The sequence below is a fragment of the Schistocerca piceifrons genome, chromosome 3 (genome assembly GCF_021461385.2).
Source record: "Schistocerca piceifrons isolate TAMUIC-IGC-003096 chromosome 3, iqSchPice1.1, whole genome shotgun sequence".
In the NCBI taxonomy this organism is placed as follows: domain Eukaryota; kingdom Metazoa; phylum Arthropoda; class Insecta; order Orthoptera; family Acrididae; genus Schistocerca; species Schistocerca piceifrons.
The window spans coordinates 286,812,653-286,828,174 of NC_060140.1; the positions used below are offsets into that span (position 1 = coordinate 286,812,653).

Below are 15,522 nucleotides of genomic sequence, written 5' to 3' on the forward strand. Positions count from 1 at the left end.
CTGAACTGCGAATTGCAGAGTAACCCTGTAGATGCGAATGCTTTTATGCTTTTCTGCTTTTATTCTTCAGCAATTCAAGTCATTTAAGCAAACTCCCATAGTTTAACCATGTCTGCGTATTCCGCAGGCTGCTGGTGGATTTCACATTGCAAATACTCTTTCCAATTACAAAATTTTGGATTAAAACTCACTATGAATTTACAAAATTTTGGATTAAAACTCACTATGAATTTACAAAATTTTGGATTAAAACTCACTATGAATGCCTGCCACACAGCAGACGATCTACTTGCAGCAGGAACTTAGAAAAAAAGACACACAAATTTGATATGTGATGACTAATAAGCATAGATTTTTCAAAAACATGCATACACACCTTCTTTTCTATCATGTTATTCTACATTGTCATTACGCACCATTTGTCGCCTTTTCTAACAGTAACTATGTATTAAGAAGCTAATGGGAATTATAGTTTATCGATTACTCCTATTTGTTTCTGAGATTACAATTTCTTACCATTTTTCCACCCTGTTCAGTCAACATGGACAACCCAACCTTTGTAGTAAAGTTCTATTAAAAGAAAATATAGGGCTGGTAATGTCAATCACAGTTTGTATGTCTGTGTAAAAAAGCAGAAATAATCTTTCACATTTATTCAGTATCTGTTGTGTGATCATTTACTATCTCGAAACAGCTCTCTGAATTTTCTTTACGAATCTGCAAGAATTGTAATGGCTGTTAAATTATCTGTAAAGATCCATTTAGTGCACAATTTTTGGAGAAAGGAGACTGGTATTGTTACTAAACATTGTTTATTTTTACTCTTACATAATACAACGCACAAAATTAAAAAGAAATATCGCCATCCACCCAAGCGTAGGGTAATGTTTCTAAATTAAATATGACATTCACTCTGGCCAAGTTTCACCTTAAGTACTTAAAATTCATTTTACAAAATACAAAACACTATTCCTGGTTTCTCAGGAACTGCCTCTAATAAACAATCAAAAAACAGGAACATTCTCTCTTAACTGAATAACGTTAATGAACTCAAACTATCACTCTCACAATTCATACTGCATTATAACTAAGATCATAATCATTAAATCACAGAGTGCAGAATTCAACAATTATGTTTAAGTAAGCTAGATGAAAATATCTTGAAGCTTCAATGAGTTAAATTAAGAAGTCTTTTGTTCACTGACAATATTACTTCATTCTTTCTTACTTTATGTACTGTCACTTGTGATCTCCAGTAAATCAATATGGCTCACATTTGCCTTAAAATATGAAGAGAAGCAGTGTAGTCCTCTCAGGAAGTCACTCAAAAATTGAGCAGTTGATCCTAAATTTAGAAAATGGCACAGATTGCAGAGGAATGTTGTATACGAAACACCCAATTATTTTAATACATTCTCAGACAACAAATGATATTTACAATGCTAATATGAATGCTGGCAGATTTTTATAATATTAAAACAGCTATCATGCCATTTGCAAGAAACTATCAAGCAATGGCATAAGTGGGAGGAGAAGTGTGGTATGCACACAGATTACACAAATGTAGTACATCTAACATTTTATGAAACACTGATAAGTTCTTTACATAATAGCTATAATGCCAATCAACAGTGACAAGGATATTTAACAGCACACGAAATTATAATACAGTAACAACAACTTTAACAAGCTTGAGATAAGCCATTTTACATCCAAAATGTCAAACATTTTTTCTGTACATATTTAATCTAATCATAGTTCAGCCCACCTGTTCATGTCCTGTGAAGAATTTACTCGGCTACTTTCTTTCTTCTGGTGGTATTAGAATGTTGTGTGCTTGTTATATTCTGTGCCAGTTCACAATCACAAAGACAAGAATCAGTTTCAAGGCTTCTTTAATGTTACAATAATGATACCACTTATTTGATAATCCACAGATTACAACAATAATTTATACAGTTTGTTCATAATAGCACATGTGCAAAACTACAATGTGACTCAAGTGAACAAAAATTTTTATTGGTCATCAATTCTTTTTACTACTGATGAAACTTACCACTGAATAGAGTTAGAAACAGTACGAAGATCATATACTTTTACATTACAGAAATGAATCAAAGGGGAAAATAATGGTAGACAGAAATACAATGCCACACATTTGCCTCAAGAATCCACAACATGAAGAGTCTGTTTAAAAGTGAGTTTGGAAACTCCAAAATGGCAAGTTTCATGTCAGTCACTTGTTTATTCAGAAATTGATGTGTAGATGGATAAGTATTTATTTCACATAAACTCATCAATAGTTCTATCTGTCTTATACCACCATCAAATAATTTTAACTTGTAAATTTATCAGTCCATCACATTTCACTTAGTTCAGGTTCGACCACTTCAACTCTGCGTGAGTGCCTGAGGAACACCATTGACAGTCTTTGAAGTTAGGGTGTCATTTTCATACACCATGACAGTCTCTCTTCCATTTTCTACAATCCTAGAAGCAAAATAAAATTACCTGCATTTATGTGTTTATCATAAATTAATTAAATTGCAATTGATATAAATTATCATGTGTTAAATCGAATAATGAAGTCCAAAAACATTATGTACAGCCACTTGACAAAAACTAGCTTTTGAGATGTGAATAAAGGAACCTGGATCAAAGACTATTGCTGAAACAACAAAGAACAGATTCAATTCTAAATAAATAGTAACTATATTGTCTTCTGCATGGTAACACAAAGTTGCTTTTTATTAGACACTTTCGTTGAGTATAATCATTAAGCTAAACCTTGAGTAAATTTTCTGAAACAAACCAAGTTTTACTTCTTATTTGCACTGTGATTTTAAGTATTGTAATTATCTTATTCTCCTAAAAATAGGTTTTCTTAGTCTTCATCTCATTTAACTGAAAAGACACACACCTTTCCTGAATTCTGTACTTTTGTTATATTTCATGAGAGGGACAAGACAATGTGATTGAAAGTGCTTAAGATTTGTACTTCTTAATGTCTTCTTTTACCCTTGGAATGATGAATTACACAAACTTTTCTGATTGATGAAATAAGTGTACTGATAGCTATAAGGAATTTCTAGTAATTCAGTATCAGAATAAAAATTTAACTCCCCTAAAATTTGTAAGACTTAACAATAACCTTTCAAAAATTTTCATGAAGACCTGAACAGTAGGCTAGTATGGTTCAGGTTCACTGACAATATCTTCATTATCTGGACTCAGGACCAGGACACACATCTTTGTTCCTTCACAACCTCAACACTTTCTCTCCCATCTGCTTGACGTAGTCCTCCTCAACCCAGTGTGCCACCTTCCTAGATGTTACCACCTCCTCTCTGATTATATTTAAATGGATATGGTGTCGAAAGAACAGACACCATATCCATATAAATATATAGTTCTGACAATACCGGCCATGACCTCCTCCTCCTGTGCGGAGGCACACATATTCCCCGAACTCTTACGGGACTTGGACAGAACGTCTTCCACGAGTAATGAGTGTGTCGGCGTCTGACACTACGACTGTAGTGTGTGGACATACAAAGCGAGAGTGTGAGTCTCGCGGGAGGTGCGCGCAAGATAGTCCCTGCAGTCACACTATCCTCTGTGCCCTCGGTGGCTCAGATGGATAGAGCGTCTGCCATGTAAGCAGGAGATCCCGGGTTCGAGTCCTGGTCGGGGCACACATTTTCAACTGTCCCCGTTGATGTATATCAACGCCCGTGAGCACTTGACGGTATTAATATAATTCGAATTCCTCTCTAATTGCTCCATCTGCATCTCTGGCCACATTAAGCCCACTGACAGTACCTGCATTTCGACAGCTATCATCCCCTTCACACCAAAAAACCTCTCCGATACAGCCCGGCCAGTTGGGGAGTACATATCTGCAGTGACAATAACTCCTTTTCTCAGTATGCTGAGGGTCTCACCTAAGCCTTCATAGACAGGCACAACCCCCGGACCTAGTCTGGCAAACAGATCTCTCATGCACTTACCCCACACTCCCCGAATCCTCCCACCAGCCCCAAGAGCCAGCCACGAAAGCAAGTGTCCCCTTTGTCACTCAGTACCAGCCCGGATTGGACCAAGGCTTTGATTACCTGTTATGCCTTGAAGTGAGGGACATCCTACCAGAGATACTTCCCACCCCTCCTGAAGTGGTTTTCCGTTGCCTACCCAACCTCCACAACATCGTAGTCCATCCCCACACCACTCCCAATCCCAACCCTTTGCCACAAGGATCACATCCCAAGTTCAAGACCTGCCCAATCCACCCACCCAGCACATCCATTTCCACTCCTGTTACAGGTTTACCCTACCCCAATAGGGACTGGGTCATCTGTGAAAATGGCCATGTCATTTACCAGCTCAATCATAGCAGAGCTCTTTATACTGGTGTGACTACCAACCAGCTGTCCACCAGGATAAATTGCCACCACAAAACTATGGCCAAGAACAAGGTAGATCACCCTGTGGCACAAGATGCATCTGAACATAACAAACTGCTTCACTACCCGAGCCATCCAGACCCTTCCCTCCACCACCAGCTTTACCGAACTACGCAGCCGGGAGTCGTCATTACAACGCATTCTCTGCTCTCTCATTCATTTTGGGCTCAACCTACAGTAACATACTGTCACAACACCCTCCACCCAACAGTTTCCAAACCCTTGTTATATCATCATCTCCTCATTCTCTACTCCCACCTTGTTTATTTGCCACCCTCTGCCAATGCACCCACCCATTTTTCCCCCCTCCTCTCAAAAGGAGCTCCTTTTTTCTGCACCTCCCTGTCCTACAACCTACCGACACTGCGCTTGCTGGTATTCCAATAGCTGCGCACTCTACCAGACAGTGTTCATTTCACTCCCCAACCCCACACTACCATCCCTTCCCCTTCCCCACCCTCGCCAGGTTGCTTGCATCTCACGTGATAGTCGCATTTCGGCCTGATATGCTGGAGTTGGCAGTCATGTGTGCATGGGGTATGCTTGCTTAAGCGTGTGAATGGTGCGTGCCTCTCTTTTGCTGATGAAGGCTGTGGCCGAAAGACTTATCTGATTTGATCCATTATAAATGGTTTTTGAAAGCCTGCGACTGTAGATACAATAGGTTTGTTTATAAATAAATAAATCTTCTGCTACCAGTCACGATTTTCTTTATTTTACTATTTGCACGACGCGTTTCGAGAAATAATTCCCATTTTCAAGTGCCTTTTTATGATGTGTGTTAAGCCATTTCTTTTGATGTTGTCAGTGTGTGTGAGTCTGCTTTGTTTTGTTGACTTTTACTGTAATACATAAGAAACGCGATTTTTAGTTGGGTATCAATATTTTCTGTGAGGTTAGTGGCTAAGGTTTGAGAACAATTTGTACTTACAATTTTCTAATGGTCCATTTGTGTAGAGAGTCACACACACTTAACATCACACACAACTTGTACATTTTACACATCGAAAATATCTTATCTCTGTGAACTACCTATAAGAAGATCTTTGTAACTGTTTTGTTTATATAAGATATTTTCGATGTGTAAAATGTACAAGTTGTGTGTGATGTTAAGTGTGTGTGACTCTCTACACAAATGGACCATTAGAAAATTGTAAGTACAAATTGTTCTTAAACCTTAGCCACTAACCTCACAGAAAATATTGATACCCAACTAAAAATCGCGTTTCTTATGTATTACAGTAAAAGTCAACAAAACGAAGCAGACTCACACACACTGACAACATCAAAAGAAATGGCTTAACACACATCATAAAAACGCACTTGAAAATGGGAATTATTTCTCGAAACGCGTCGTGCAAATAGTAAAATAAAGAAAATCGTGACTGGTAGCAGAAGATTTATTTATTTATAAACAAACCTATCGAAAGACTTATGTAAGTGTGTTTTCTTTATGGTAACAATCAGTCTGTTTTTCCTAGATTGTTGACACATCAAAATTAGATCTCTAAACAAAAATTTTCTGGTACCATTACTTAAATGGAAACTAAGGAAATTTACCTACGTGGGTTGCTCTAATGCTAACGAAAGTTTTCAATTGTCAGTGCTGCAGCATAAAGAAAAGACACTTCTTGTTATCTTCATAAAATTATTATTTTTATCCTTTATTGTTTTATCTAGATGTATGAATCCACTTCTGAGTACTGAAAGTGGTTTACATACACAATGCACTTACTTTTTAGTTGTTATCTTTTTGCCATTTATGAACCGTGTGGAGGTAGATGTCCTTTTCACAGCAGCTCCACTGCCAGCCCCACCACCCATATTTGAACTGCTGAGTGATGTGAATGATGTAAAACCAGAATTTCCATCCATTCCAAAGAAATCATCTATCTGAAAGCCACCCAGCTGCAGTCCAAATGGGCTGAAGAAGCTCGATGTTATGCTGTTGTTGCCACCATTGCGATTTCCTCTGCGTGTACCATGGTCCATGCCTGCAGTTACACAATTTTAGCATTTAGAAGTGACATAATCAAATATGCCATGCAGAAAATAACAAAATTACACCACCATGATCCTCCTAACTATGAAACTTGGATCGTTACCTGTTGCTATGAAAAGTATAAAGCATGATATTTTTATAATTTTCATGCCTGACTTTAGAATTTTATGAAGTAAAAAATTTCTTTAAGCAATAGATAAGTTTATGATGGCTATTATGAATTCTCTAGACTATCTCAAGCTCAAACGTCAGATTACTTCTACTTCTGCAAATGCAAAATGCCACATTTATAAGAACAAAGCTATAAAACCTCTAACAGAAAAACCTCTAACAGAAAAACCTGAACGAGACAATTTTTGTTTTTAAACATGCTGAAAAATTTGTGTCTGTGGGCAATCATCATTTTAGGCTTTTATGTTGTTTGCTTCATGGAAATCTGTTCTCATTCTCCACCAGGGCAAGTTTAAAGCCCATGCGACACAAGCCGCACTTGGGGCGCTAAGTTGGTAGGGCTTCCAAAGGCACTACAACTGTAACAGTTCTACACACAAAGTATCACAATTAGTTGTGGCCACATGGGGTGCTAAACTAAGAGGAGTGCCAGAGCAGCTGAAGTGCAAGACCGGTATACAGGGCAAACCACTATTAGTAGCTAAAACTGGCACATGCGAAAGTGTGTAAAGGGGGAGGGTGGGGAGAGGGGGCACAAAATGATTAGTCACTTTTGTGGAAAAATCTTCTCAAGCCAGCCCTGTTCTCAACACTTGCAAATAGAAAATTTTTGTGGAAGTCACTTACTGTTATTCCAAACATGGTTCTAATGGAAGTGACACACCTGTGCCTTTTTCCTGTTAGTAGCATGATACTACTAATTAGTGGACAGGCAGAAGTGAAAATTATGGAGATGTTAAGAACCTAGCCCGACAGCAAATGTATTGCCTGTTGTACCACTTCTGAAGAATTCTATGCACATTTAAAAAATTACTTATTGCTACATACTGCTGGTTGTAGCATACATACTACCAATTTCTGGCATCACCTGCACTACACACAGTACCCATTGTAATCCATGTTCACGTCAAATGCCACAGAACACGTTTTATTTGATTTACTTGATTGGCTTTGCTTATCAGATGCAGGCCGCCTCATATAGTCTTTTCCCCAATATCCTAGTGTGAAATCATTAACAAATGAATTGACGAACTTATTTCAGAGAATTGTGTCTGCAAGATAAAGCTTTCCAACTGGCACATAAATAAAAAGAAAAAGGAAGAGGCCAATGTAATTCCCAAAACTTCACTGAGCTCCACTTATGAAGATTGGGCAAATATTTTCATCAGAATTTTTCTTTAATCCATTTCTGTCTTACTGATCTGCCCCTAATTATCAATGTTTCCAAAGCACGCAACGCTTGTGCTTTGATTAATGTGTGGTAGTTTGTGGGTTTTGCATTCAGAGATACTAAGTTGTTCTTGTTTTACTTCATTTAAGATTTAAGCCTGACATATTTTTCGCTGGATATCAACATTTATATATCTGGGACATTTTGTCAGACTGAATTAGTATGGATTATCCACCAAGGTACTGAGTTTTTCTGCTAAATGGGTCTCCAGTTATGAGATTTGGAGTCCAGTTTTGTCTGCAATTTCTTGAAGTTTTTCTCAGGGGTTCATCACTTCTTTTCTATTTTGGAGAGGACTGCTACGTCATCTGGAAAGGCCCAGCACCAAACAAGAAATTACATGTAGTCTGCCAATACATTTTTTCTTAGATCATGATTACTTTTTTCCAACAGATGTTCATCAGGATAGACTATCCCCACATTTTTTGACCTTCCGTTTCATTATCAAACGGTTCACAATTTTTTTTAACTTTTGACATCATGATAGTTACTGTCTGTTTTACCTATTATTTTACTTTACTACTTCTCCTCATGGCTCATGTGATGTTTAAAATATCTTGTAGGCCTGCTGAAAATTTAAAGAACATGATGCATCTGTGTGTCACGTATTATGAAAACCAGGATGCTGTGTTACAGAAAGAAACTGTCCTCCCCTCCACAAGATAATTTTAATTTAAAAATTAATGCTGTGGATGATTATTTAGTCCAGCAAGTGGCATTTTGAAAATTTTTCATCATCATCATCATCAGGAGATTACACCAGAGCTGCATTTATGCACGATTTTGAAATGTGTCCTCAAAATTACACATATATCGTGTCCTAATTTCAATGAGTTTACTTGATTATTGCCATCATATTACACTATACCACAAAAAAAAGCTGTTGGTAATTGCATTGCATCAAAGTTTTAATACTTGCCTCCAAAAACATCTTGGAACGGTGAACTGCCAAAGAATTCTCTGAAGACGTCTTCGGGATCTCGGAATGTAAATGGAAAAGCAAAATTTGGATCAAAGAAATCATCATGCCGGCCTCTGGATCTTCCTCCTTGGCCAAGACCTTCTTTACCATACTGATCATACACACGGCGTTTCTTCTCTGGAACAACATTGACAGAACAATGCAGTACACACAAACCAGCTAATCATCATAAACCTAGAATACCCGCAATACATGCATTTTGTATGTGATTTATTTTAATGTATTTTCATTGACATCTCATTAAACTAAGTAATTCCAAGATAAATCAATATTGAAGAGGTATTTACAGTCTTACTCTGATGTACAATATAATATGAATTTAATACTATGTAAGGCATTATGAAAATGTTAATATTAGCAGATTAGTAAAAGCTGTTTGATATCCAGCAACACACATGCATCAACACCAAGGTAAAACAAAAAATATTTATCTTCCTCCTCCACATTTCATCACAGCATTATAGCCATAAATGCTGGCAAAACCAAACTGTTACTGTATTTCATGGTACATAAAACAAATGACAAGGAAATAACAGGTTAAGAAGGGTGATTCATGGGTGAAGTTCAACATTTCTCATTACTTATGAGCAACATGTTCATTATTGGAATTACTTCTTATATCCACACATTCAAAATAGGATAATTAATTTAGAAGTGTAACAATGATGCAAAATTTTCTAATTTTCAGTTATAAGCTTGTAATAAAGAGGATGTCTGCAACTTACAAGTGTTGCCAAGAACTGAAGAGTCCTAGTGTGTCAGACTTAAATAGAGAAGTAGTATATAGTGCAAATGCTTATGTAGCACAAAAATTTTGTAACTGCTGTTCTGACTGTAGACAATCCTTGCAAAGATAGAAGGATGTATCAGGCGTGATCCTTACCGACACACATTTAAACAATTTCACACACTACCTGTAATGAACTGAACTTTTTACATTTTTACTGTTCACTAACTGATTTTGCCAGCAGTTTATATAACAGGGAAGAGGCAGAAAGTTAGAACTGCTCACATTTGATTTCTGCTATGGGGGAAATTTTTCCATTTATTTAAAGAATTTAGCTTTTTTTAAGTAGCATACACAAGTGTTCGTACTACATATTAATTGCCATGATACCATATGATCCCAGAAAAAGGTTCAATTAAATAGCATATTTACCAGTAATAAAATCTTACTTGAAGCAATTATTATCTGTGCCTTCTCACTTATCAACTAATTCCCTCCACTGAAGCCAAATTTAAGCATATATGACTATGAAAGGGATAGGACTCTGATATACTAGAATTTAAAAGTAAGGCAATACCATCCCTGATATTTTTATGTGGACTTCAAAGATGTTAGGCTGTGGGAAAAACACCATTTTGTGGTTAGAAATCAGATCTACTCAAAAAGAAATCATATTAATTGATTAGCAATGGGAGATGGTGTTTTAAGCACTCTGAGATCTTAAAAATAAGAAATACCGAAGAAACGACGGAAAGGTGTCTCAAAAAACCCTCCAATATTGAAGCTTCGCGGGGACCTTGCTGATGCCTTCTGTCTCTGGTCGTACACTCGCCGTTTTGATTCTGCAGTGAATATGAGGAAAGAAGATTACTTTCACAAGCCATTTACACAAAAATTCGCTCTCTCACCATGGCTTTGAGAATCTGGTTAGTTTCACATGTATTCAAACAGTTAAATGTTCAAAATAGGTTAAACCAGAGCAACACATGAGAAAAGTTAACACAGGTAAATGCCATTCCAGTTACCATCTTCCCACTGCCTCAGGTATTAGCATTTGCAGCAACAATTGTGGAAATGGCTTGTAAAAAATTTTAAAAAAGAAAAACATTGTGATGCTAGATTCTTCCACTTCTCAGATTTCAAATTGTAGCCTGTTGCAAAACAATCAAGTAATTCCAGTTGTGTTGAAAGTTGTTAAACTATAGCAATGTACATGCAACAATATACATGTATTTTAACAAATCTCATCTACCTCTCAAAAGTAAAGCCTGTCCATGTACACAAGTTAGTCGCCAAGTTTTTCTTTATGCAAGTTGCAAGAGTATGTGGCTTACTACTGTATTATTTGCTGCCATTTACTCTACTGTCTCTTACAAGGTGCAAGACTGGCTGTTTTTTTATATTCTGAAGAAATAATTTTAATGGAACAACTTAAATTATCAAGGAGTGTGGGATTATTGCTATCAACTGTAGTATTTTTGTAAGCCACAGATTTAAAAATAAAAGGAATTCACTAGTGCAAATAGTGGGTACCTTACTAAAATTGTGATATAAATTACCCTACAAGCCTTGTGAAAATGTGCAGCAGCAGAGAAAACCATTGCAGATACTATATGAAAAATGCACATAAAACAAAACTGTTTGTATGACAAATGCAACAACTGCTTAATGATGTAAGTAGTCAAAACTGGAAATATCAAGCTCCTGACAACACAAAGCAAGTGGAAAAAATAAAAAATCTCACTGGCCCGATTTCAGGCAAGCACATCATCTTCCTGTTTAATATTTGTCCATAAATTATTTTTCCAATTATTAGATTACCTTATCTTTTACTTAGGCTGCCTGTTTGATCTCTCCAACATGCCTAGAAGTGTGTCCCATGTTACTTTCAATCTGATCATAATTGCACAATTCAAAGAGTAGGGCTTTTTTCAGTTATACTGATGGAAATGATTCAGTAACTCATAATGCTAATAAAAAATCCAGGATGGAATAATAACAATTATGAAAAGCTTATCTTGTTATTCACGGTATTGAAGGTATGTTAAATCACAGGCAGCACAACAAGAGAGTACTGTATGTTGCGCCTGTCTGCCACTCAACATTTTTGTGTGGTGTAAAGCAATCTATCCTTTTCATAATGTTATTATAATGCTAAAATAGCAATAAATGTAGAAAAAGTATGTAGCATTGGTGGAAATAAGGCCGTGAGGGCAAATCATGAGCCGTGCTTCGATATCTCTGTTTGTGTAGCACTTGCCCATTAAAGGCAAATGTCCCAGGTTTGAGTCCTGATCCAGCACACTGTTTTATCTGCCAAGAAGGTTCAAATCAGTTCACACTCCACTGAAGAGTGAAAAATCATTCTGGAAGAAATACAATTCCAGCAAAGAAATAAAAAATAGGAAAGGATTAGGTAATGTCATTTGGTAATCTACTGAGTATCATTCCGTGAAATTTATGTTCTCTATATTGCTGAACATACCGCATGGTTTCTCACGATGGCACAATATTTGTTGCACACGTAGTAGATGAGAAATATCAGTCTGCCAAGATAACAAGAATAAACGAAAAACACACACACACACACACACACACACACACACACACACACACACACAACAATGTATCTCAGTGCTTCACTGGAAGGTAAATAGTAGGGTAACTTTACATAAAATGACACTTAAAGATAATCACTATAGAAGACTGATAGCATCCAGCCAAGTTAATAGATTACAATACAGTTATATTCTGAAAAAAGGCTATGATTGTTTAGTAACTGACATGCACAGTACAAAATGTAACTCATTTGCCACTTGCCAAATTAAAATTGACATTTTTTCTTCAAGTCTGATATGCAGTACAATTCAAATTATTATTGTTGTTGTTGTCATGATTTAGAATAGTAGAGTTGAATATAGAGGGGTCAGAATCTGATGGTAGTATCACACGAAAAACCTGACAGCCTGCTTCAAGATTCTGCTTCCTGCTCTGAAGTCCTGTTGATACTTCTGCCAAAGTATGTTTCTTATTATCAGCAATATATGCGACATATAAAATCAAGTCCTGTCATACGGTACTGACGAGTTTCCTTATATCTCAAAGGAAATTTATGTGATCAGTGAAAAATACAAAATGGATAAAGTTTCTTCTTTTTACAAGGAACACTTTCTTTTAGAAAAAACAGACACACACACAGGTTAATTTTTTTTCCCTTGAGACTTCTTACGTGAGTCTACACTTTCAAGGAAACAACCATTCGGCAGTCCTTTTTAAAACTATATTTCAAAATAACAGTCACTGTTTTTATTGTTTCTCTTAAACTTCCTATACAGTTACAAGTTTTCATTGAAGTCTTCTTACATAAATGCCAAGAATGAAGACATGTTAAAGATCCCAAAAAGCAAGAAAAGTAAATTGGACATTTTTGCATGATACATAACTTTTGTTTCTCTTAACAGAACAGTCAAACAGAATCTATGGACACCAAATTATATCTAGTAAACAATGTGCCACTATGAGAAACAGCATTTCAGAGTAAGCTTTGGCTGGGATGAGGTTGAGAGAGCAACATTTTTATTAAGTCAGAACAATGTATCAAAAACTCACTGTGTTTGAAACATAAAATAATGAGGAAATTCTACATTTGCTATGAGACCCGTTAAACTGGAAATTACACCTTGTTCTGTCATATTAAAGCAAAACTGTCATCATCCCAAATGTTGGTTTGATCATCATACTTCTCTACAAGGCATTATTGAAGGTGGTATATACCCCTGACCTCCAAAAGGGAGGAATATGCAGTGTAATGTGGACTCCAAATGCAGCTTAGCATTTTCATACTAACAAATCATTGCTACTGGTAAAAGAAGTAAGATAGAAGACAATAAGATCAATGAGATCAAATCCCGGACCTTTGGATATGTACACTATTGCAGTGCCTGTATTCTCTGGAAGTACGATCCAATATTGACAATATGGTTGACAACATACCGAAGTTTGGGTCTGGCCATGAGGCGAGCTTGGATAACCTAATGGAAAGGTGACTGCTCGTGGTTAGCAGGAAATTTGGGTTCAAGTTCCAGTCCAGCACCAATTTTTATTATTGTCATTCTATTATAAAGCCTATGATTGTTCACATTCTAACTACTAATGCAGTTCATGTATTTTGGATATATAGACTGCCACCTACCCAATGAGCCAATGAGCCACTGAGTCGTGTACATTTATACTGAGTGAATAAGGGATGACAACAGATCATGTTAGTAGGATGGTGAAAGTTGATGGCTCCTGGTCTTTTCAAGAGACTGATGAACAGTTTGAACTGAAGACAAGTGCCTAACCAACAGCTTGCATTTCCATGCTATATCTGCTTATCTTGGAACATTTAAATGGAACAGACACACATATAGTTTCATATATATTTGTTTTACAGAGAACTCATATGCTGGTGAAATGATTCCTACTTGATGATGTGTGTGCACTGAGTGTACAGATGCAAACACTAACGCAGAACCTCTGCAGTTTGTGGATCTGGGGAAAAACTGCATCACTTCAATGAAACAAGTATAGCTATTTTTGAACCTGAGTGCACAACAAGTCAGTGGATGTTATGAGAGCATCTGTGGCATTTCACAGCAACTGTAGACGCCTTCTCACAAAAGTATCTGAAAAGACAAGTCAGCAATGTGCATTATCTGATAGAAGGTTATTATTTCGATATCTCCCCATCGGATGTTACGAACAGAAGAAAATTGCGCTAAGACATTTTCTGTGTAGTGAAACAGAACTTTTCCTGGTGAAGGTGTGTGCACACGCTCCCCTTGACACACAGCTACCATAAAACTGTCACCTGTTTCCACAGCTTACTTTTCAGAAAAATAACAATTTATGACAACTATGAGATAAAATTTTCTGAAATATGTACTAGAATGACAAATTAATATAGTTAACACTGAGAAAGAAGTAATTGTACACCATCTAAAGGCAGTCAAGAACCTGAAGGTCTACAGAACATCACGATGATGGAGTTCTACATGCAAAAATAAAATTGGTCCAGTGCAGTTTGCAGCAAATCACTTTAAATTATGTTATCAGTTGAAGGAGGATGATAACTGAACAAAGATTTGTATTTTATGCGCCTCCAAAATTTTTCAGTTCATTACAAATTCCAATGTTCAAAGGAAGCTACATAACAAGAGTGAAGACCTAGAAAGTTATTGCCAATTTAAGATTTGACATTTAGACTAAATGCTGTCCTTCAAAGTTACGTCGAAAAGTGTGTTACATGTGTCTATTACCGGTACATGCAAAAATCCCATGATTCATGCTAGTATAATTTGAGAACAAACTACTAATATCTATTCCAGCTTTAGAAGGTGAAAGAAGATCACACCGGCTCTCTCATATAGATCTTTCTTCTATAACATAGCCTTAAGTCTAACAAGTTGAAATAACATGCAAACTGTTACACAAAAATATTTTGTACAATGTTTTAAACAACAGGATACTTACCATCTGATAAAACTTCATAGGCTTCTGATATTTCTTTAAACCTCTTTGTGGCTTCCTCCATGTTGTTTGGATTTTTGTCCGGATGCCATTTCAAAGCCAATTTCCGGTACCTGATGATCATATAACCAAAGCAAGCTACAGCATTACAGAACAACAATGATTTCTAATATGAATTAAACAAGATAAAAATCAAAACGTTGCGAAGCCATTTCTTTCAATAATATACAGAAGCAATGTTTACAGGGAAGGAGACAAGGGACATTTGTGAACAATAAGAACCCTTAGTATAAGAAAGAGAAGAAAACTTTGAGCTCTGTGTATAACGAGATGGAATGGAGGAGGGAGATTGTGGATGAAAATTGGGTCACAAGGAAAAACAGGGAAGGAGTAACAAATAGATTCAAAGGGAGGGAGGAGGGAGGACATTGTGCG

At 36.6% G+C, this 15,522-nt stretch overlaps 1 protein-coding gene and 1 non-coding gene across 6 annotated transcripts in view; one reads left to right on the forward strand and one right to left on the reverse strand.

Moving 5' to 3' along the window:
* Positions 1–795: 795 nt before the first annotated feature.
* The window catches only part of LOC124787711 (dnaJ homolog subfamily B member 6-like), a 314,264-nt gene continuing 299,537 nt past the window's right edge, over positions 796–15,522 (reverse strand). For 4 of the 5 annotated variants that reach the window (XM_047254548.1, XM_047254549.1, XM_047254547.1 and 1 more), the window contains 5 exons: positions 15,091–15,200; positions 10,314–10,418; positions 8,787–8,966; positions 6,199–6,457; positions 796–2,490 (listed from right to left, as the gene is read on the reverse strand). In XM_047254548.1, the coding sequence (XP_047110504.1) occupies positions 2,391–2,490; positions 6,199–6,457; positions 8,787–8,966; positions 10,314–10,418; positions 15,091–15,200 (754 nt within the window). In that variant the 3' untranslated portion in view covers positions 796–2,390. The remainder of the gene's footprint in view (positions 2,491–6,198; positions 6,458–8,786; positions 8,967–10,313; positions 10,419–15,090; positions 15,201–15,522) is intronic. The other variant, XM_047254550.1, reaches the window with a different exon arrangement.
* Positions 3,621–3,695, forward strand: Trnat-ugu. The gene has a single exon. It is a non-coding gene; the product is annotated as a tRNA-Thr (tRNA).